Consider the following 25268-nt stretch of genomic DNA (forward strand, 5'->3'; position numbering starts at 1 on the left):
TTGACTAACAGATTGCTCGAATTGCAAAATTTTGTAACTTTGTGAGGGTACATTGCAAATTTTTAAACATTGGGGTTCAAATTGAAAATGAGGTCAAACTTTGGGAGGTAAAGTAGATTTCCCCCTTTTAAGAAGTTACATTATTGTAGAGTCATTATAAAAAGTGGATATCATTTTTGGGACATCCACAAAAGGAAAGACTGATAAGAAGTATAGGAAGTAAGGAGTGGTAATATGTACTACACCTATGGTCAATAGTAATATTGAAGAGCCTCATTTTAAACCACCTCCACAGACCCAATCAGATTCTTATGATTAGTTGGCTGCTGAAATCAATACACTTCAACACAAATTAAGAGAAAAAAAAAAAAAAGAATAAATGGATCTTGTCCATGCCTGAGCCTGAAACTACATGGAACAAAGACTGCTCTAGGCTGAGATTTTCCTATGGATCTTGATTCAAGCAAGAAAACAGATACGTTATTAATCGATATTGAGCAAGGATTAATTTACTGGAGGCTTTGGAGGCAGTGAGATGGGCAGCGGAAAGAGGTGCTTTTGGGCTTCAAGGAGGAACACAGAGAACCTAGATCATGTTGAGGTCAGTTTGCATAATGATTTATCACATGTTTGGCATCGCCATTTGGTGAATGCAGGAAGGCAAGTACAAATAGGTTGGCATATATGTGATATTGTCATCAGGTTGGAAGTTAGAGGGCATGGGGATTGTTTGTGATTAGACTTCAGTAATTTATTGCTAAACCCACAACTGCCAACAATTGGCAGACAACAATTTTTGGAAGACGGCTACTTTTTTTTTTTTTTGATGTGTAACAGCTACTTTTAATAGACACATATGCATATATCAGTTTTTACCACATACCAATATCATATTATCTACTCCCATGAAACCCCACAAAACACTACATGGTAATGCCGTCAAAACTATTGTTTAGAGATCTCACCAGATGAAAGTCAGCAAGATTGTTGGTATAAGCTTCCAGTCGCTTCATATCATGTGGTGATATAAATTGTTTAATTGAACTCAATAATCCATCTGAGGTAGATGGAGTAGCCTCCAGCGCCTCGAAATTGATTTTCGGCTCCAGGATGCTGAAAGATTAGAAGTATGAGCATATTTGATAATGATCGCGTATCTGAAAAGTTTAAATTTGCAATGCCCACCTCATAGCAAGCTTATACTCCATTTCACGGAAGCTAAGTTGCAGTAGTCTAGTAAATCTTTGCCTGAAATCTAGTTATAGAAACAAATTATCAAGCTATGAACTGAATAAATATATGGATGAAATCAGTACGTAGTTCTTAGAGAGGGTGGACTCACCTTCATAAAATGGACCAAAAAATCCCCATTTATCCGATCCACTATCTTCAATATCATCATTGTTCAAAGGTTTAAGGACCATACATGTATGCTCGCCAGTCACAGCACTCTAAATCATCAAAAAAATTTCAAATTACAATTAAATCCTCTTGTCTTTTCTTTTTTTCTTTTTTTTTTTAAAAAGTACATAATTCATGCAGAGAGGTATAAATAAAAATAAAAAATAATCTTAACTGGAATCTGGCCAATGTAGAATGGAGCAAAGCCACGTTTCCTCCAAAAGCGAAAAAGGTCCTGGGTAAGCCCAAAAGAGACACCAATATAATGTAGCTTCTCAGGTTGCCTTTCACGGAGATGAACTAGCAAAGGAGGAAGATTAGTTCTAGGCTTTATATTTTCCTCTAGCAATGAAGCCTGCAAATTTGGTATTATCAAAGTCAGATGTAACAAAAATGTTCCAAAAAATATATGATTCTAGACAAAACTATAAATTGAAGTGCTTTTCTAAAGACTTAGTAATGCCCAACAATCATTCAACGTCAGTGGTAGGTTCTTTGACATTCATGAAGTAATGAATAGTCATTTTGCTTTAAAATTGCAGAAGAAATTATGAACCACTCAAGTCTGTCAGGACTTTTGAATTCAAAACAAGGTTTTGATTCCATATAATAGAACCACGGCCACTTTTTTTGATAAGTAATGCATTTTATTAATAAGCGCAGGGGGTGCAACCCTAATATACAGGATGTATACAAGAGATAACCCCAATTAATGATTAAAAGAAGAACAGAAATCCACAAATTCAGAAAAGCTAGAAAAATGTGAGATACTATACACTCCTGTCCATATGTAAAGCGATTTGGAACTATCTAGAAAGGCCAAAGAATAAGTGTATAATAATCTGCCGAAGATAAGTAGGACTCCGATGTCCAACTCAAATTGAGCATTCAATATCTATCTATTTAAAGTTCTTCAAATTTTAAATGACTCAACCAAGAATGAATTAGTGGGGAAAAAAAATATGAAAACGTTATCGATTACTGTACACATTTAAATGGAAGAAATCATTTACAGAATACTCTGAGCTAAGCATAATTTTTTTAATTTCATTTATAAAAAGAAATTGATCAAATGAAACCAAGTCTAGTTATGGGACTGGACCTTCTCTGCAGCTTCAGTAACTCTGGCATATGGTGTCTCTGTAACATTCATAACATCATCCACCTCAGAAATAGGATGAATCAATCCTTCGAAATAACTGCAAATGGTTAATGCAAATGCTCGTCATTAAGATTCGCGAAGAGCAAAAGTGTCACAAAATGTTCCGAAACAAATGCTAAGTTCAAATCACTTTCGCTTGCTGCAAGTGCAGCGGAGATATTAGATATCCAAAAATATAACAATATAATCAAAATCCCAAAATAACAGTATGCATGTATGTAGACCTATAAGTCTAAAATCATGCCCAAAACGTGCTTCTTCGTAAGGAATTCCCACTTTATTATAACCAGGTTGAGCAATGAGTTATAAAATGCTTCATAAGTCTCAAAACTAAAATCATTATTTTGCAAACAAGGAAAGTGAACACAACTCATGTTACAAAAAAAAATTTAATAATTTTTTTATTAGTAATTTAATCTCATTAGAAAGCGTAGAGGGGTGTAACTCAAGTACACATGAAATATACAAGAGAGACACCCTAATATAGAGAAAAAGAAGAACAAAAATTCAGAAGAACTAGAAAAATGCATATTATTGTATGCCGATATCCATGTATAAAGTGATTTAAACATAACGTTCTTTAGTTCTAGCACTAAAATCGCACGATCTTCAAAGCTTATTGCATTCTGCTCTCTCCAAATGCACCATATTAAGCATAAAGGTGCCATCCTCCAAACCTTATTTATTTATTTTTTTTCAAAAAAAAAAAAAAAAAGATGTTACGGCTTCCCATCTAACCTCTCCAAATTGCCATCAATTCAATTACCTTTCTAGGCATGACCCATTCTACACCAAAAAGACAGAAAATTGATACTCATAATTCTCTTGCCAAATCACAAAGAAAAAGAAGATGATCTATAGACTCTACACTCCTCTTGCACATGCAACACCACTCCACCAACCACTATGACGTTCCTCTTCCTCAGATTATCCAATGTAATTATCTTCCCAAGTACTGCTATCCACCCAAAGAGCGCCACTCTTGAAGAGAACTTCACTCTCCAAATACTCTTCCAAGGAAGTGGGGAACCAACAGGAATGGATAAAGCATGATAAAAGGACATTACTTCAAACTTCTTCATTTTAGACAAGATCCAACATATTTTATCCTACCAACCTCTCTCAATCTGATAAAGCAGCATCTATGTGTGTAGCTCTGGCAAATATTATTGTATTGTTTGCAAACAAGCACAGGATAGATGGGCTGGCCCAAGAAAGTTTAATCCCATGAGGAAGCCCATTAAATTCATCTTTCCATAGCATCCTAGACAATATTTCCAAGCCCATAATAAAAAGAAATGGCGATAATGGGCCTTCCTGTCTAAGATCGCATGTGGGCCAAGAGCCCATAAGGAGTCCCATTAAGGAGGGAAAAAAAAATGCCGAACCAGATTTATCCCTTTGCAATAAAAGCCCAATTTCTCCATCATTTTAAAAGATAAAATTCCACTCCATTCTATCATAGGCCATCTCCATGTCGAGCTTTATAGCCAGTCCGAAAAATATGATAGACAGGGGGCCATGAGACAATGCAAGATTCTTGATAAAACCAACTTTACAATACATCCTTGCACAACAACTATGATTGGGAAACCTTTCGCATAGTAGGAGCAGTATAGCAGTGCTGTTTGTGACCTAAATGTGTAACTCAACGAATCAGGGAAAACCACATTGGAAAATAGCTAGCCAGGAGGGCACCGAAGCCAAAAGAAAGTGGTGACCATGTCTACCTCCCAATCATGCACTGGTCTGGGAAAAAAAAACATATTCCACTTAAGATTTTCATTAAAGAATTGCATATGATCTGCCACCCACACTTCCTTACATCGTGTAATTCCGAAAAAGCTACCATCAGGGGCTGGTCCCCACACCACAAATCATGCGTATGAGATTTTATTAGAAAGAGGGAAATTGTCACATGGCAAATTTACACAATTTCCCAAGATCCTTAGGTTCAGACATGATTTTGCAAGCCACATGAACTAGAAGAATGGTGCCATTGATATCTTTGTTTGCAAATAGAAAAGAAGGTAGGGACACAGGCTGAGTAATGACTAATATCCCATAAACAACATAGATAATCAGCAGCAAAAACAACACCATATGCATCATGTGTAGTTGAAAACTATCTTAAACAAGACCAAGGCCTAAAATAACTTTTCTCCTACTGCATTCTATACATATTAGGTAAATGAGTATTAGTCATATTCTCTCCAACACCTTACAGATGACAAAGCAGGCAGGAAATCAAACATTGCATACCTTGATAAAAGTTCCACTGCTTTTGAACCATATCCAGACTGCAATAGATAAACACAAAAATATAAAATTAATTAAATGTGACAAGAATCTGGGTGAAACAACTCAACTTCCCATGCTTAAACACAGACTAACCCTCATGACACTTGGATGGGTAGCAATGCGGACAATGCGAGCACCTGAAAGACTAGGGAAACTGGTGTCCTGGAATTGCTCACAGAATTTCCATGGTATTTGGTCTCCAGAAGGTTGATAACCATCACTTAGACTTTTGATTGCAGATTTACGAGAAATCTGTCCCTCAAGAGAAACCTGCAAATAAATTGATAGAAATATACCATGTTAAGCAGCAAACAAATAGAAAAACATTCGCTAAGAATATAAAAATAAATTTGAAGGCTTTTAGAGTCTAAGCTTTAATAACAACACATAAACTTAGAAAGAAAAAAAGAAATTAGTAACCCAAAATAAAGTGAAACAGGAGCTGCAACCATTACATCTGTGCATTACATGGCTTAAAGATGATAAAGCTGCTAAAAATTTCAAAATGTTAATTTGTGTTTAGCACAGCTAATTTTTATAGGAACATGAAATTTGGATGGGTAGCATGGCAGTGAGAAGATGAATGCTCATACAGGTTCTGAATCCTCCCTAGCCTGGGAAACAAATAACAATACAGGATTCTCAATATCTCTAGCTAGAGTGGGAAGTTGGCTTGTTCCAATCCACAATATGAGAACAAAAACTTGTGGGTAGCATTTGCCAAGGAGAAGTGCTACACTTCCCAAAGTTTTTTTTTCAAAAGTTGATTCCCAAATGATGTGTAACCATCCATGAAATTTATTATTTTGGAAAATGTGTCACCAACTCATTGGATGGTGACACATCATTTGGGAACTAGCTTTTGGAGAAAAAATTTGAGAAATGTAGCATTTCTCTTTGCTAGAAGCTTCATTATATCCACACTTGGGTAGGACCACTCCAAAATGCTAATAAGCATTGGTCCAGCCTCTTTTTCTAAATAGGTAACCCATTCGCTTCAATCTTTAATAATGATATTTTCTCAAAAACATATCACTCGTTTTAAGTTCTTATTCGGCATATTGAGAAAGTCAAAAAAAATTTGAACAGACTACTCCATTGCACCCTACCCTTGTTAACCAAAAGCCAAAGCCAGGGGCATGTTAATGGATCTATAAGCTTAAAGAAAGTTCTTGTATCCTTTTCATCAAAACATGAAACTCTACAAACAGTTGGCATTTGATTTGTATAGAATCTGGTCATGATACAAGAGCTACGGCAATGGAAGGTGAATCAGCTTCTTTGGGCAAAGGCCATGAAAAAAAAATGATTAGGGATTAGGGATAATAAAGCCAAAAACCTCGCATGTCTGCATTATTACAAAACGTGGTTCCCAACAGGAAATCTCATACATCTAAATTTCACAGGAAATGCAGGTGGATTTTTTTTTTTTAACAAGTAAATGGAATTCATTAAAAAGCACAAAAGCGCAACCAGAGTACACATAAAGTATACGTAAGAAACACCTAGCCACAAAAAGAAAACATATCTAGAAAATCATGAAAGCCAGAAAAATGAAAACAATCAATGGTAGTCAGCCAATGATATAGAGTATTGAGAAACAATCCACCATTTTCCTCTCATGGTCTTCCAAAAGATAATCATTTCTTCTCTTAAAAGACACCACATTAAACAGGCTGGAACCATCTTCTACACTGTTGCACATTGAGAACTACCAAACGGCCCTCTCCAACATGCGAAGAGATCTACCACTCTTTCAGACATGACCCAATCTAACCCAGAGAGGCTGACAATAATATTCCATAAAGTACATGCAATCTCGCAATGGAGTGAAAGATGGTCAACGGATTCCCTACTCTCAGGGGCAGAATTACATTGTTGCCCCCAAGCCACCAGGTCTTCCCCAAATTTTTTTAAAATACCCCTATAACCCTTTTTCAATCAAAATTTTACCTCCCTCCCCCAAATTTTATTTTTATTAGTTTTTTTTTTTTTTTTTGATAAGTAATGTTTATATATCAAAAGCGCAGAGAGGCGCAACCCTAGCACGCATGGGGTATACAAAGGAAACAACTAGCTAGAAGAAGAGAAAAGAACAAGGAAATCAAGATAGCTAATAACTATAGGAGCAAGCCAAGCAGCTGTCCAAGTGTAAAGCGTATGGAAAAAGAAGGCTGTGACTTCCTCCAATGATCTCTCAGAATCCTCAAAGCATTTCTCATTCCTTTCTAACCAAAGGCACCACATAATGCATAGAGGGACCATTTTCCAAACAACAGCACTCCTAGAGTGACCTCCCGCCCACCAACAAGCAAACAAGCCCGCCACCTTGCTAGGCATGACCCAAGACAACCCAAAACGACTGAAGATGGCCTGCCATAAGGAACGAGCAATCTCACAGTGAAAGAAAAGATGATCAATAGTCTCCCCATCAATTTTGCACAAGCAACATCTATTGATCATGATAATATTCCTTTTTCTGAGATTATCAATTGTGAGAACCTTCCCTGACACCGCCATCCAAGTAAAGAAAGCCACTCTCGAAGGTGCCTTGGTGCGCCATATGCTCTTCCAAGGAAAAGGACTCGCTTCTTTGCTTACCAGGATATTGTAGAATGATCTAACATCGAACTTCCCTTTTCTCGATGGGATCCACCAAATTTTGTCCACCCCTCCCCTACTCCACTTGTGAGAATATAACGTAGTATAGAACGAGGCTAGCACTTCCAATTCCCAATCATGGATTGATCGAAGGAAGCTAACATTCCATTGACGAGTTCCACCCATAAACTCCAAATTATCGGCAATGGATGCATCTTTTGCATTAGCTATGTTATATAGGCCTGGATAAGCTTCCTTAAAAATCATTTCCCCGCACCAAACATCATCCCAAAATCTGATTTGAGATCCGTCTCCTGGGTCGAATTTAATATATTTAGAAAACACTCGCCACCCTCTCCTAATATGCCTCCAAAGACCCACCTCATGAGGCTCGGGATTGTCAAAAGAATGCCATCCACCCCATGCAGAACCAAACTTGGCATCCACCACAATTCTCCACCAAGCCTCTCTCTCATGCGCGTAGTATTTTTTTTTTTTTATTAGTTTTACCTCCCCAAACCTAAAATTCTACTTCCACCCCTATCCACTCTCCTTACCCATGCAACACCAATCTACCACCATGATATGTTGCTTCCTATAGTAATCCGTAATGAGAATCCTCCCCAATGCTATTGTCCAATCAAAGAACGCCACTCACAAAGGGACCTTATTCCTCCAAATACACCTCCAAGGGAAAGTAGTATAGCGGGGAATTAGGACATTGTAGAATGATCTCATATCAAAAGACCCTCTCTTGGAAGGGATCAAATGAAGCTTGTCTTCACCCCTCGGTCTCAAATTGAAGGAGTACAACATATTAAAGAACGAGGTAAAGAAATCCATATATATAATAGTCAATACCCCTCTTAGAATAGCCTAGAATTGCGACATGTGCCGTGAACCTATTTTTTTTTAAAGGCTAAACCAGTTTTTTAAGACATAATTTTTTAACACTAAACCAGTTAAAATTGAACCAGTTCATATGTATTTTAAGTGAATAATACGTTTAGGGTTTAGGGAATAGTATTAAATACCACATCTTTATCTCTTTCTCTCCACATCTCTCTCACTCTCTTTCCCCCTCCACGTCTCTCTCTCTATCTCTCAGTTTTGTTTCTGCTATCATTCTTCAGGTTAGTGTGTTTCTCTGCAAAAAAATTGTGATTGGGTATTTACTTATTTACGAGTTCATTTTTTTTTTTCCAATTTGTATTCTGTGTGTATGTTTTCCCTTTGAAAAAAATAGTGTCCTTTTGTTTGACTTTTATGTTTTGTATTGTTAATATAAATTAGCAATACTCATACCCTCTGCCTCTTTTGCAATTTAAGGGAAAGGATAAAAATTTTGTATTAAGCTATCGTTTTGAGCTGCTTTGATAAAACTTGTGATTAGGTATTAGCTGTATTTGCAAGTTTTTTTTTTTTTCAATTTGCACTCTCACTGTATGTTTTTTATTTAATAAAAATTGCAACTTCAAAATTAAGATAATAAATTTGGTGGATTTAGTGGGCTAATAGAAGATTATAACATTTACAATATTTAATTAAAAATTCCGTTGCTTTAAAGTATCTTTTCGTTTTTATGTATAAATTTTTCGCGACCATAAATTACGTATATTTTTCGAGAAAGTTTCTTTGTAGTAGGCACCAATTTGAATCTGAGTTTGGATTGAGATCTAAATATGTTGCCGTTTTGTTTGTTAAATTTTTTATTGAGATGTTCTTCATTTGAATTTTTTATGGGATTTTTTTGTTTGTTTGTGTAATTTACTTGATTTGCATACATTTTTTGAAAGTGTTTTTATTCTTTTGAAAGCAAAATAAAAATAACGGATAATTACCTTTTACCCCCATGAACTACAGCACCTTGCACTTTCCCTCCATGAACTACCAACTATGACACCTCACCCCATCAAACTACCATCTTATGACAAAAAACCTCATTCCGTCAGTTAAAGGGATTAAAATTGATGGTCAACGATCATGTGCAAGTCATGTGCCATTTTAAATTTTTTTCTTCCACTTTTGCCCTCACTTCAGACCGCGAAAATGACGTTTATACCCTCCTAAACCCTAATCCAACACATGAAAACAATTTAAAATGAGGGCATAAGTGGAAGAAAAAAAAATTAAAATGGCACATGACCGTTGACCGTCAATTTTAATCCCTTTAACTGACAGAAGAGGACTTTTTGTCATAAGATAGTAGTTTAATGGGGTCATGTATCATAATTGGTAGTTCATGGGAGAAAAGTGCTAAAGCGTAGTAGTTCATGGGGACAAAAGGTAATTACCCCTAAAAATAAAAAATCTATATGATTTCAAAACAACAAAGAGATAATTAAACATTGAACCTGATATGAGACAATTTATTTCACTATAGTAAATGTTGAGCGAAAGATTTTGTTTTATTTTGTATTCTTAAAACATTTCTTTTTTAAGGCTAAACCGGTTTTTAAAACAATTTTTGAACATTGAACCCATCATTTTTAAAGAGTGAACCGTTCTTTTATAAAATTGAACCAGTCATTAAATTAGCTTAACTAATGTTATGGGCATTTAATTATATTTCAAGAATTTTCCTTATATGGGTTTTCATTAAGTTCAAAAATTTAATGTGCGATATTATTTTCTCTGAATTTACTACTCTCCAAAACTATAGAAGGACAACACTTACAATTTGAAAACATACTACATTAACTACTCATAATCAGCCATATAGGTCATCAACAAATAAATAAGTTTTTATTTAAATAACTACATTAAATAATTTTTATTTATTTTTTGATGACCTATATGGCCAATTATGAGTATTTAATGTAGTATGTTTTTAAATTGTAAGTGTTGTCCTTTTATAGTTTTGGAGAGTAGTAAATTCTGCGAAAATAATATTGTACATTATATTTTTAAACTTAAGGAAATCCCATATAAAGAAAATTCTTGAAATATAATTCAATGCTCATACCATTAATTAAGCTAATTTAATGACTGGTTCAATTTTATGGTAGTTGAATTTGACCATTTTTTTGTTTATGAGATATATTTGTATGCGTCTTTTTTAACCTATAATGAAAATTACGATGAAGATGCGTTTAAATTTTAAAATTAAATTATAATGAAGAATCCGGCGCATAGCGCGGGTTATGAGCTAGTTTTGAAATAAATTCAAAAACGTTACCTTCAGGGTTTGGTCCCCATACCACAAGTCATGCCAAAATATAATTTAGAACTATCACCCACCTCAAATCTAATATAAACTTAGAAGACTAACACCATACGACCCATGAACATCATTAGAATATCACCCACCCCACGAGTTGAAGTATTTGAGATCCACTACTACCCTCCATAGAGCAACTATCTCATGCACATAGTGCCAAAGACACTTCCCCAATAGAGCTCGGTTGAATATAAGTAAATCTTGAGCCCCAAATCCCCCAAAGATCGGAGAACAAACCTTAGACCAACTTACCCTCACCAACACCACCCCACACCAACACCACCCCACAAGAAGTCCCGTTGTAACTTCTCCGTGTTGTTGGCTACACCAATGGGGATAGAAAAAAAAAAAAAAAAAAAAAGACAAAGTAAGTAGGCAAATTAGATAGAGTGCTCTTAATCAAGGTAATCCTCCCACCCTTCGACAAGTACATCCTCTTCCAACTAGCCAGTCGACACTCTATCTTATCTATAATGTCATCACAAATAGTTTGTTTGTAAAAGAGGCTGTAACACATTAAAAATAGGAGTACTTATTCTAGTGTGCCTCATAATGATGATAGAGACAAACCTGGATGACGCACAAGATATCAGGAAGTTGATTTTTTGACTCATCAACAGGACCTGCATATCATCAATAGTTACAAGAAGTCCAGCTCATGACCAAGGAAAAAAAAACAAAAAAAAAAAAAGAAGTTCCTCTCTCGACGAATATACAGTAAAACCAGTCAAAAGGAGAATAGATATACCAAGCAATACAAACAAGTGATGCGCTGGAGCATCCGCCATTAGTTGTAAATCATTTGGAGAGTTTTTGTAGTGAGAAGCAACATATAAAGCCATCATTCGCTGCACATGTTAGAAAGATAAATTCCAAATATATATTGATAAGAGATTGAAACATTAAATATCAACATTCAATAATATGTAAATACCTGTAAAAAAACCTCACTATCATTGTGATAGGAAAAAAGTGTATCCCGATTAACATAGTACAAATCACAATCATCAGGTTGAGGTATCCTAGTTACAGAAAAGAAAGGACATTAATGAAGATACAAATATTATGGAGATGGATTCCTCTCCCACAGGTTCTACAAATAATTTTCTAACCTGTTAATATTAGGGATGGAATTTGTAACATCCAAGCAAAGTAAAGCATGAAGCCAGGATTCAATTGGGTCCCCAGAAGCATATCTGATAGATTCACTCAATTCTATCTTTTTGAAAATACGGCCTATAATCACAGTTGTTTGATAGCTTAGCAAATAAGCACCAAAAGTAAAAAAAGAGCAAAATAATAATAATAATAATAACAATAACAATAGTGGCCCACGAGCCAAAGATCCAAGTATTGCAGACAAAGATAATTGATATGACTGAAAAGAATATAGTTGGAGATTTATAAGTCATCTTAAGATTACCCAGTCAAAAGAATCTAGTGATGACTCGTGAGCTATGCAAACATACATATGAGACACCGCTTATAGTAAACTTCGTTAGGAAAATATACCTTAAACATTTTGAATCTTGACGGAACTAGCAATACCATTGAGAAAGTTTATCTTAAGATGTGGTCTCTAAATCTAACCATTTTAAGTACAATAATTTTTTTGATAAGTATTTTAAGTACAATAATTATTTAAAAAACTAAACCATTTTCTTATAATCTAGAGGCAATGAGTGACTCATAAGTTTCGTGAGTTACTTTAAATTAAGTTACTCACGGAAACATATTTAATCATTTTTATCATATGAGTTTAATAATTGTTCCAGAAAGTCAAATCAACCAGGCCAAGTTGTGAGTTGAAAAGTGATGCATAGTCATACCAGAATGAAAGCCCCCCACACTGTTAGCAGACTCCCTGTTTTGCCCTTCCAATTGCTGCAGAAGTTTTAGTGACAAAGACCGACCGGTACCTTCATAGCTTTAAGTGGATTAAGAAAGAGTATTTCAGTAATTAAATTGTGCTAAGATTCACCACACAAATCAGAAGAGCACATTAAGCATGATTAAAGAAGATAAGAAACAGAAGACATCATTGAAACATAAAATGGGAGGTTCTTTCATGACTAAACATAAATCTGGTTATGACATACAAAAAACATGTTTAAATACAGAGACAAAAAAGGTTTTTAAGCATTTATATTGCATTAAATTCAAAAGGAAATTAATAAACAGTTAAGATCACTGCAAAAGAACATGAAAGCACATTAAGCAAAATTGAAGGAAAACATATAACAGTAAGATCATTGGAAAAGGAAACGGAATGTTCTAGTACTAAAGCAATAGCTTCTCTCTACAAAACATACAATTAAATATGAGACAAGTCATACCCATTTACTGTGGATGAAAGGAAAACTAAATAAGGACCAAGCAAGGACTTCACAACAGGCAATGGAATAGCAGCTGCTTCATCAACAACCAGCAGTTCAACCTGGGAAAGCTTTTCATGCTCATGTGGCTGTATATACTGCAAGGACCAATGAGAAAAACAACTAGATGTCTGAGCATTTAAGAGGATTGAGTATTATAGAGTAAACTGATTACAATTTGTTTAATGCAATCTCCAGCATAACCAACAAGGATGCATTTGAGAACTACAGCTTTCTTTTCAATTAAGAAGTAATTTAACAAAAAGGCCCAAAAGGGGAACAGTCCCCACTAGCTTAAAAGCCCCAAAAGGGAATAATCCCCACAAGGTTTATCCATCCCAGGATAGTACTAAGTACCACAGATGAGATGAAGAAAAAAGGGCGATCAAGAAAGCACTGGAAAATCAAATTAACAGAAACCCATATTAATGAAGAGCAGAACATTGATGTGTAAATGCAAGCGAACATTCTTAATGACAACAGGAATGATGCTTATGCCTCTAGAGTATGTTTGCTGCAGCACAGTGCCGTCCTTCAAAGTTTTGCTGGCAGCTCCCCTTACGAAGAAGATTCAAATGTACAAGGAATACATTGTATACGAACAAAAAAAAAAAAAAAAAAAGTATCATAACGTACGTTTTATCACTAACAACCAATCCAAACCCTTAAACTGAGTTAAATATGCACATTCCAGAGTGAGAACTAGCCCATCTGTAGCTTGTATACAGATATTATGTTTCTTCTGAATGTAGATGATTGTGACTCATACTATCAAAAAAAAAACAAAGAAAGGGCATAAACCTTTTTTTGGGGGGGATGAATGAGATAACTTTTACTGAAAAGAAAAGAAAAAAAATGCATAAACTACTATTTCTTACATATGGTACAATCCATTTATGGTGATTGGCTGCACAGAGGCATGCACATGGAAAAGTATTGAATATAACATTATGATGACCATAATTATGTAAAAACCATTCTCACACAACCAACAAGATACTCAAGCAAAGCAAACACATTACATAATAAAAGTCCATAGAAGTCGATAACCTGAATTGTTTGCCTGTGCTGCCTGTAAATATTGATTCGCACAGTTGCTTTCTTGAACTCAGGACTACTACTTTTCACCACATCAAAATCTATATGTTCCTGAAAACAGGGTTACAGTGTTATACTGGATATATTTAGTATACCATTTGCATTATATGAACAGTAAAACAAAATGAACAAGGAGGTGCATAACATGTTTTCCGAAATGCATTAAACTGGCGTATTTTTCAAGCACCAAAATGCATAGCGAGTAAACATTCTTTTAAAAATTACAAACCATACAACATTAGGAAAAATCAAGATTTATGCAACATCTAAAATTTGTCCAAACTCACAAGACCATCTTAATTAAGGAAATATGAACTGACCCCTTTGATTTTGAATGTCATTATATGTGGAACGAATGTCTACAGCACCAATAAGTTCTCTATATTTCATTTTCAAAGATGAATTTTGGGTGTGTTCAGAATTGCATGGTCTATTAGCTGACATATATCACAATCTGCTGAACTAACATAGTTAACTGAATACAAGAACTCAGTTTTTAATAAGCAACTGGATGGAAAAACACTAATATGAAAAATATAAATTTACTCCTTTCTAAATCCAACTTTTAACTCCTTAAGTTTTTTGCGTTTTTCATTTCACTCCTTCCATCCAAAATCGTCTAAAACTACTTACATGGCCACTCGAAAAATAATTTTTTTATTTTATTAAAATCTAAATAAAAATAAATTTTTAAAAAAAAAAACACACACACAAAATGGGCAGGGGTGGCCACCACCTACTGACAGGTGGCTCTTGTAGCAACCGAAACAAAAGGGTGGCTGTAGCCACCCCAAGAAGAGGGGTGGCCCCATGAGCCAACCCTCTTTGCTTGGGGTGGCCACGCAAGCAACCCCATATGTTGGGAGTGTCCCCCCCCACCCCCTTGCAGGGGGATGGGAGGCGCCACCTTTTTTTTTTATATATAAATAATACTTATTAAGAGAAAAAGGCAAAGCCCTCGTACATGAAAAGTATACAAGAGAGAAAACCATCCTAGAGGCATTTGGAATCTAGAAAGTTAACATCTACAAGATTCGAAGAAGAGAAATTAGGAACAAAGACTAAAGCACAATCTAAGAGAGATCTCAAAAAAGAGGATTTTAAACAAATCACATTAGATTTGCAGTCGTCAAAGAGGCGCCAATTTCTTTCTCTCCAAATGCTCCATGTTAAATGCGTGGGAATAGCTTTCCAAATAGCCTCTTATGAGTATCCTCATCCTTGAGTCTTCCAAAAGTATAACAGCTCTAGGATACTGCTAGGCGGAGCCCACGAAACACCGAATAAGTTGAGAACCAAGTGTCAAAGATCATTGGTGTACTCACAATGAATAAGGAGGTGATTTATGGTCTCCTCCTTTTTATTGCATAGGCAGCACAAATTTACAAGAATAAAACCCCACCTTCTAAGATTACTAATCATAAGGATTCAACCCAAAGTTACTTATCAAAAAAAAAAAGGATTCAACCCAAAGTTGCCTAAAGTTGTTGTGCAAGTGAAGAAAACAATTTGGGGAAGGGGTGATGTAGGACAAGAATTACATCTTGTTCCTGAGAGGCTCTAATTACTGAGTGGGCTCGTCTTGCTGTTGAGATTGCTAACAAACAGGCTTATTCAGGAACAATCTTACTGTTGAACAAAGAGCTTTACAGACGGGTTATTAGCAAGCTGGGACGCAAAGGTTTTACTATCGGAACCAAACAATAGGTTCTGACGAGTAAAGGGCTTCAAGTGGGACATCCCACATTGCCGGCACCAAATGGGTATGATGTCAGCCAATATCAGGCAAAGGAAATACAAACGGAAAAGGTATTATACATTATCGGCAGGTCGAAGAAAAGCGAGATATGACTAGCGGGACCTTCGGTACCAACGGGCATTAATTAATTGGTCTATGTTGTGCCGACATGAGAATTAATTAATTGGTCTATGATGTGCTAACGTGATTGATTCTTGTAGTTCATAACATATAGCATATTAATGAATCAAATCAAAAAGATTTGGGAAGATAAACGGTTAGGGAGTTTTACCAAGAGTACATTAATATACATCTTTGAATACCACTCTAACCCAAAAGCCTAAGCTAATGGGCTTGGGTCCACTTAGATATTAACTATTCTTTTTTCTGCCTGAGCTTGGCAAAAAAGACCACCCCACAAGCCTCGAACAGTACAAGCTGAAATCTGCTCCATTTTAGTTTCTTGAAAACACATTACATCAAACTTCCAATTTTTAAATTAGTTGCAATTGCCAATGTTGAGCCATTTCCCTGCGTCGTTAACTCCACGGACATTCAAGCTAATAATTTTTAAACTCATAATGGGGCAGAAGCCTTGCATGATTCTGAGAAGGACGAGGTTTGTATGGATTCCTCTTGGAATCATAGTTCACTTATCAAAACAAATTTAGAAATTCCCTAACTCCAACACCCCACTCCATGCCTCCTTTTAGAAAGAGTCTAACCTTCCTTTTGCACCCCTTACAACTAGATTCAATTGCAGAGAACAATTCTTGAAACTTCCTATTCAAAACCTTCATATGAAACCCCTAAGAATTTTTCTAGCCCATACATTCGTCTCTTGACCCACTCTAAGCACTCATTGTCGCACACAAAGGGTTTAGGAACTAAGAGAGGGAACCTTTAAGGGGTAATATGAAGGACACCCTCATTGCTAGAAAAGGGAACCACAGAACCTGTGCAGGTGGGTTCAGGATCTCTACAACAGTGTCCTTTGAAGAATTGAGGATACTCCTGTCAGGCCCATACTCGGATCCATGTGTATGCACAAGTAAAATCAAATTGTCGCTCCTCACAGATTCACTTGAGATAGAGAAACTACAACAAAGGGAACCAAACTCGGGCTCTGTCGTCCACCGGCAAGACAGTAGCCACACTTGCCGATGTTTTCTGCCCTCTAATGCTTCCCCTGCACCGGATTTCATCATCAATTCAACACCCATTGAGAATTTGTGTGACGAAATGGAGATTAATGCCGATCCACATAAGATTTGAATGGACCACCCACCCAAAAATGATATTCAACCCACAAGACAGAGCTCGGGCCACACGCCTGGTAACAATTGCATGTTAAGCCCATTGATATTTGGGCCTTTGGGAGGCTCAGTTCAGAAGCCCATTCATTAATTAGGTATTCGACCAAAGCCTACTAATTGCAAAAGGGTTGCGGTGGGCAATGAGAGTTAGCACAAGGTTGCCTTAAATGACATGGACTTACAAATTTCTTTTGGGCATAAAGCACCAACAAAGTAGTCATAAACTATATCCCCAGACCTAGCCTGCGTTGGGGTCTTGTGATGATCTTTTACGCATGGAGCCCACGCATAGGCCACTCATGCTTGATCATTTGTCCAACAAATGTGGACCCTTCCTTTATCATCCACACATACACTCAATCGTGGCCCTTTGCCAGCACTAGAGGAGTACTGGATTTGGACTCTATTGGATCTATGTATCTTCCACGAAGAAAACAATAATGTTGTCATCGCCCTTCCCCTAACAATTTACTTTGGCAGTATTCGAGCGTTGGGAGGAGCTGAAAATTTGACAGCAGAAGGCGGCTACGTTGTTGCGCTCTGAGTCTGCCTAAGGGGTTGTATCTTACAACGAGCTCCGACAGTAATCTATTTGATACTCCCTACTGTTTGCAGCGGACAAGCTACCCTTTTTGGCTACCACCTAAGCATAGGAACAATACTCCGCAATAGATTGGTATCTTGATGAGGGCAGGACGATGGTCAGAGGTGCTTGTTTCACGGATGAAATCGGAGACATCAAAAGCTGTAGCATGTCCACGAACTCACACCATCCCTATTTATTCTTGGCCGTGGGGATAATAATAAATCCCCTCCGCCCACCATTGCTGAACTCCTTAATGGCCAATTCCCATGAGAATTTCTACAACGTTGATCTAGGAAGGCTCCTTGAGAGTCTCTGAACTTTTGAATAAACTTTAGATTGTCTTCCACTTTTGCCACCTCATCGACCATCAAGAGTAACCAAATAGCTCCCTCTTTCTCTAGAAAAACCGAACGTAAATAGCCTTTCCCTCGTTCCACAATTCTTAGCCTGAGGCGTTTCCCCGTGGATCGATAATGAACTCAAAGGGACTCCACATGACCTTCGTTACACACAAACTCAACAACACAAAACCCAAGTACAAACTTCTTCAGTTATCGTCAACAAACACCAACCCAAGACACCTATGCAACATAACGAACAAGCAGAGAAGCTAAGAAATGAAGAAAACCTCCCCATTCTTTTCTTTCAAGATTTTAATTGTTTTAATAAAATATAAATATAAATATAAATTTTTTAAGTGATGTGGCAAAACTACTCACGTGGCATTAACAGACCCAGTTAAGGCCATGTAAACAGTTTTAAATGATTTTGGACAAAAGGAGTGAAATGAAAAATGCAAAAGGCTTAAGGAATTAAAAATCAAATTTAGAAACACAGGGTCATTTATATTTTCCTAAACTAATAGGTTCAAGCTACATTTATATTTTCCCAAACTAATAGGTTCAAGCTATGCATTCAAAAGTACTCCACAATTATCATTTTAATGAAGACAACCTAAGAAGAATACCTGCAACTACATAACTACCGCAAGAACTTCAGAAAAAAACATGTTAATGATAGTAAATAATACTAGCAAGACAATACATCAGATCATCGAAATGGATAGATAATGATTGTACCTTATATTCAAGTGCATCAAAACCCTTGCAAACAAATTCAAACAAGGTTTTCAAGTTTTCAGGGCTTGGTGCAGTTACAAAGATATTTGAATACCTATCAAGATAAATTTCTCTAGTAAGAATCTAGCATTTGTCAATAAGAAAAATAAACAAATAGATATAATATCATGAATTAATTAATTAATTCTATCCCCATATAGATCAAGTCTACTACCCGGCAGCAATAGCTCCAGCAATTGCCAAACCAAGTGCAGCGGATTTCCCACGGCCACGAGCAGCAAGCAAGGCAACAGTACTACGAAGCGTTTTGTCCAAAATTGCATCTAAAAATGTAATCACAGCTTTTCCCTATTCAAGCATGAGAAATAGTTACCAACTCAAATCATTCAACTACATGACAGCAAAATAGGACCTTATAACATCTTAGCAAATCTCTACCTGGTCCAATGTACAACACTTCTTAATTAAAGGACCAACAGGAATATCATCATTTAGTTGTTCTTTGAGATTCTTCAGGTCTCGTTCTGCCACTGAAAGCCCTTCAGAGTCCTTCAATAACCAATAAGGGGAAAGAGAAAATACTTATACAGCAGTGAAACCAGAGTGAATAATGATCAACTACTACTATGGTTACAAATATTATTATACTAACCCCTTTCATATATTGAATAAATAAGAACACTGTCAATCACACACTGAAATAGAATACAGCATAAGTTTTTGCGGTTTTGCTTTGGATGCTATGGAAGTTGAAAACATCTTTAAAATTTCAAGTCTCCTTTAAACCACAAAGTTGAAGATGCCAAAAGTTACCTCTTTAACTGGAACAGGAGTGATAGACCTTATATGTGATGAAATTGGTAAAATATTCAGTTCATCGTCCATGATTACACACGCTTTACAAGAAGCAAGTGATAATAAGAAACGCTCATTAAAGCGTCCAGCAGCCTCAGAATGAGATTCAGTTCGAAACCTCTCATGAACATCCTGAAATCAGTAAGCCGTTTATAATGATTGTTTAAGCACAAGAGAGAAATATGGAAATCAGTTGTATCATAAGTATCAGCATTTGAAGCATAACAATGTCAAGTAAGCCTCATATAAACCATTTGTAATGATTGTTTAAGCACAAGAGAGAAATATGGAAATCTTTTGTTCATGTGTACTTAGGGGGCCTTACGCTTTTTTTAATAAATCTTTTATTACTTATCAAAAAAAGAGAGAAATATGGAAATCAGTTGTGTCATGAGTATCAGCAATTGATGCATTACAATGTCACAGTCATAGCCATACACAAGATATCTCATCACGGTTAACCTGATACATCGATCCATCATTTAAGGGGGTCACAAGCTGGAAAAGCCGTTGACATAGTTGTCAAATGGTGCAGCAAGCTTAAATGATGGATCTGTATGTCCAGTACTCTATAAAACATTATAAGATAATTTGTGACGCATTTCACTTGCAAAGATTAGGATTACAGAAACACAATGCAACCTATACATCTAAAAGGCAAATTTTGGGTAGTGCAAAAAATTCCGAAAGGACTTTCTGTAATAAGAAAAGAATTATATTTCTAAACTATTTCAAGTGAATGAGAAAAGCGATGAATTTAAAATCAGAAGCAGATATAATCCAACAGAAATATATAAATAAGTAAATAAAATAAAATTACAAAACTTAAAGTAAACAAATAAAAATTACAAAAACTCATCTTGTACCTCACAGTAATATAACCAAGAAAAATTATCCCTTATTAATTCTACAGGCCCTAATCAATTAATTCAAACAGAAAATCTTACCACTTCAGTATTTAGAACATCCAATATCATAAAAAATTACATCAAATCAAGTGAGAGAAAAGTAGTAAGGTTAGCAATTTTAGCCTTAAGCCTCAGTTCATTTGAAAACATTTTACGTGTTTCGCCATTCAAAAGAAGGTATTAATAATATTTCATTCAAGGGCAACCTGGGGGTGGCAATTATTATCTAAAAAGCAGGTACAGTTTGGGTTATCAGGCAAATCAATTAAGGGCTCAAATTATTTGTCACCCCAACCAAAGCTGACCTCAGACCCAAAGAACATGACCATTTAGCTAGATTGGCTCCTAAAAGGCTTAGGCAACTCATCAGACAAGTCAGGTAGACAAAAATAAGGTCATAAGGATTAAAATTTACAAATACAAGATATATTACAAGCATACAGATAATATATATATATATATATGGAGAGGGAGAGGGAGAGGGAGAGAGAGAGTTGATGGCTAATTTCATACAAACGTGAAAAGAGAGAGAATAGAAACAAGCTATGATAGCAATTGGGCCTTTATTTCATACCATAACCATGGTATACAGATTGGTCAGTGAGGACAGAGAACGAAGCAGCAATACAATTAACCCACCACCCTCTACTGTTTCAATTGTTCTTGCTAGTAGATTTGGCGTCAAAGCCTCAAAATCCTGATAAAAGTACAAAGAGTAAACTTTAACATATGTGAGAGAGAGACGGAGGGAGTAACCATGAAGGCACCATTAATTAACCACTAAACAATTCGATTACATGGCTATACGATAGGCAAGCTTACCTGAAGCACACACATTCCAAAGGTATTACCAAGAATTCTTTCTGAATCCTTGTACAAGCAATATGTCAAACCTCCAGTCTCAACAAAAAGTGAAAAAGGATCAACCTTCTCAGGATCCAGAAGCCCCCTCTGCATTAGCTTTTTTACCTGCTTTGCACGTTTTTTCTTGTGACTGCATTAAAAAATCAACTCAGCGAAAAAATTCTGCAGGCACCTCTAAGAAATTCTCCCAACAGAGAAAATACAAGAGCAAACCCTACGGCAAACACAAGACTGAACTTGTGTAAAACGGAAGTATGTGTAATCGATAAGTCAAACTTCTTAAAGACCCGATGCTTGATCAACAAATGTAAAGGGGAAATATAATTAAGGCATTTAAATTTTGGTCCAATGATTACAATTTCTGTGAGTAGATATGAGGAGGTGCATGCACACAGCAAATGTCCCATTCTGAAAACCAAATATACATTTCTTTAAGAAGTAATTACTTTTGAGAGTGCTCATCATATGCTCTCAGACAACATTCATATCCTATGAGAAAGCATGTACACATAAAACTAGTTCCCTATAGGGTAATCAAATGTAATCAAACCATGCAGCAACATTAAGTAACGATGTATGAACTTTCCCCATATGGTATATGGGATATCAATGATTGCATTGTGTACTGCTGTAAGAAACACATAAACACAAAATCAAGACAGTATCCTTTACAATGGAAATCTGCTAACAAGTAACATTTATTTACCGCTCCCCAACCTTCCAAAAGAAGATAAAAGGAACAGGTAAAACTAACCTGCTGAGTTCAAGTTTGTCCTTGTAGCACCACAAAACATTTGGCTTCGCTTTAATAACTGCCTTACTTAGCATGTAATGGAGATTCACAATCTGCCCAACATTAAAACACAGGATTAGCAACCAATTAAGCATAATTTTTTTTGATAAGTACCAATTAAGCATAATTTGATGATGGATAAGGTTTTCAATTTGCACAAAAAAAAAAAAGGGCTCCATTCCACCACACCTAATAAGATTTCAGGCAAACCAAAACTCATAGTAATTCTTAGGGTTAGTTACTTTTTTTCCCCATGAACTACCACTCATTTATAAGTTGCCCTCATCAACTGACACCTATCACACTCAGCCGTATGGAACTCTCATTTTGTTACAAAAAAAAAAACCGCCGTTAGGGAATATCGTTAAATCAAACGGAATATTCTTTTTTAGAAGTTAAATCTCGTTAAAGGACATAAATAACCTAAAATAAAAAAAAGAGTAATTCTACATACCATATAAACATCCCACAAATATTCTACAAGCTGACATGGCAAAGTCTAGTAGCAATTGGATCAACCCTTGTTAAAAAAAAATTATATCCAATGGCTACTAGACCTTGCCACATCAGCTTTATAAGATATTTGTAGGATGTTTGTATGGTATATAGCATTACTCAATTAAAAAAATACCAAAATTAAGAAACTAAATAAAAAACACAAAAACTAAATAACTAAATAAAAAATTAAAAAACTTAAAAAATAAAATCAATAAGAGAGAGAGAGAGAGAGAGAGAGAGAGAGAAGGGGTGGTCGTCGAACCACCCCTAAGCCTTTTTTGGGGTGGCTCGGCCACCCCCTATGAGAATCGGAGATGGCTCGGCTACCTTAGGATGTTTCCTTTTATCTTTTTTATATCTTTTTTTTTTTTTACTTTTTATTCAAAAATAAGGGTTAAATGCCTCCACCTAGATTTCATTTTGTTTCATAGGTGGTACCTCTCTTATGGGTAAAAACAGAGATAATAACTCCATCTATCTTCCGTTCATGAAACTAATGGAATTTCATATCAAACCAATCAAAACTCATGTCATATGCCTCAACAAAAAATTTATAAATAAAAATATGAAAAAGGGGTGGCTTGAGCCACCCCTTTGAGCCAATGGGGGTGGTCGGCCACCCCCCAGGAGCCAAACCTCTAATTGTTTTTTTCTTTTTGGCCTTTTGGGGGTGGCCGAACCACCCCCAAGGACCTTGGCTTGGGGAAAGTTCGGCCTCGCCAAAAAAAATAAATTAGGGGTTTGGCCACTTGGGAGTGTTGTTCCACCCTCAGACCGGCCATAGGGAGTGGCCGAAATCACTCCTAGGCCAAAAGGGTGTGGCTCAAGGCCCTTGGGGGTGGTTTAACCCAACCCCATTTTGCTCTTTGGGGGTGGCCGAACCACTCCCAGGGGCTTTGGTTTTTTTAACTGCTTTTTAGTATTTTCTAGTTTTCTTCATTTTTAAATTTGAATTTTTTTAATTATTTTTTTACAATTTTTTGTTGAGGCATATGACATGTGGCAGGTTTTTACTGGTTTGACATGGAATTCCGTTAGTTTCATGGATGGAGGTACCATCTCTGTATTTACCCATAAAAGAGGTATGGTCTTAATACAAAATCAAACTTAGGTGAAAAAAAATAAAGTCGTTAAAACTCAGGAACCAAAAGGGCATTTAACCCTAAAAATAATAACAATTTTAAGGGTATTTATGTAAATTTAGTTTGAAAACTTAAGAGTATTTTCGTCATTTTATATTTTTTTAATGATTTTGACAAACGGATGGAGGTTTTTTTTTTTTTTTTTTTTTGATAAGTAATGTTGTATATAACAAAAAGAGCATAGGGGCACAACTTAGTACACAGGAAGTATACAAGATAACGCCTAAGACTGGATAGAGGTTTTTATAACAAAATGGTAGTTTAATGCAGCTGAGTATGAGAGGCGCCAATTAATGGGGCAACTTAAAATAGCGTGTCAGTTCATGGGAAAAAAAAGGGTAATTAACCCTAATTCTTAACTTTCTACTTTCTTCTTTCCCTCAGTTTTTCTCAGCAACCAACCAGACGGCAAAGAAGTTAAACTTACAAACAGAGAAAAAAAATATATAAATAATAATAATAATAATAATAATAATAATAGTAAGAGAACACTGTCTGAGCCTATTATCCAACATTAACGAGATGATTCCCCCTAATTCTTCCTGGAAAACTTAAATGTAAGGCCGTTTCAGAAGACAATTTGGCTCAATTCAGAACAAACTTTCCGCTTTCAAAAAACACGGTGACACTAAAACAAGGCTGAAAATTTCACTTCACTTTTTTCCTCCCTTATATTTCTTAGCAGCCAAACAATAATTAAGGAAAGGCAAAAGCAAACCTTCAATTGCTAGTTATATAAACTCCTATATATCTATATATGACAGGAAAGAGAAGAGAGAGTGCCTGGTCGCGTGACTTGTCACCGATTATGAGGAAAATGGAGCGATGGCGGGTTTTGACGCCATTTTCGATTAGGGTTCTGATGCGCTCGTCGACCTTCTTCCTCATTCTCTTTTTGCTTTAATCCTACGGTTTGAGCTATTTCTTCTCAGTTGCTGTTCTAATAGCAAGGCTCTGTTTCCTACTCTCTCTCTGCTCTTTGCTAGGGTTTATGTTTCTTTTCTGAGCGTAGCCTAGGGTTTATCATAGGGGTTACGAAAGGGGATAGTAATGTTTTCATTACGATGTCGTTTCCCTGAAATTACTCAATTCTTTCGGTCTTCCATTACAATTTTTGTTAAACTCAATAAGAATTGAATAAAATTTCTACTATACTATTTATTAAATGCAAAATTGGTCATTGAGGTTTACTTAAATTACAAATCACTCCATGTGGTATAAAAAATAATTTAGAGGTCTATGTAAAGGCCTAAATTACAGATCATTCCATGTGGTATAAAAAATAATTTAGAGGTCTATGTAATGGCTTAAATTACAAATCACTCTATGTT

The 25268-nt window shown here is 35.9% G+C and overlaps 1 protein-coding gene across 1 annotated transcript; it reads right to left on the bottom strand.

Annotated features, from left to right (window-relative positions):
• Positions 1–852: 852 nt before the first annotated feature.
• LOC132165453 (RNA cytidine acetyltransferase 2-like) lies at positions 853–24948 on the bottom strand. Its single transcript, XM_059576029.1, has 22 exons — positions 24721–24948; positions 22259–22350; positions 21463–21634; positions 21215–21337; positions 19691–19864; positions 19316–19426; positions 19092–19225; positions 18878–18971; positions 14111–14209; positions 13022–13158; positions 12515–12612; positions 11798–11921; positions 11620–11707; positions 11434–11533; positions 11256–11308; positions 4958–5134; positions 4826–4863; positions 2504–2600; positions 1577–1756; positions 1343–1451; positions 1186–1255; positions 853–1113 (listed from the first exon to the last, which is right to left on the bottom strand). The coding sequence occupies exons 1-22, from the start codon at positions 24823–24825 to the stop codon at positions 924–926; spliced, it is 2565 nt and encodes an 854-aa protein (XP_059432012.1). The 5' UTR covers positions 24826–24948; the 3' UTR covers positions 853–923.
• Between the last annotated feature and the right edge of the window lie 320 nt (positions 24949–25268).

Source organism: Corylus avellana, chromosome ca11, assembly GCF_901000735.1.
Source record: "Corylus avellana chromosome ca11, CavTom2PMs-1.0".
Lineage (NCBI taxonomy): Eukaryota > Viridiplantae > Streptophyta > Magnoliopsida > Fagales > Betulaceae > Corylus > Corylus avellana.

What these genes read in the sequence shown, in the direction of transcription:
- LOC132165453 (XM_059576029.1), bottom strand. Translation starts at nt 24,825, where the DNA reads ATGAGGAAGAAGGTCGACGAGCGCATCAGAACCCTAATCGAAAATGGC. An exon ending in CTTTCATCCACAGTAAATGG is followed by an intron (nt 12,613 to 13,021) that starts GTATGACTTGTC and finishes ATCCACTTAAAG; the next exon opens with CTATGAAGGTACCGGTCGGT. An exon ending in GAGTATAAGCTTGCTATGAG is followed by an intron (nt 1,114 to 1,185) that starts GTGGGCATTGCA and finishes CTAATCTTTCAG; the next exon opens with CATCCTGGAGCCGAAAATCA.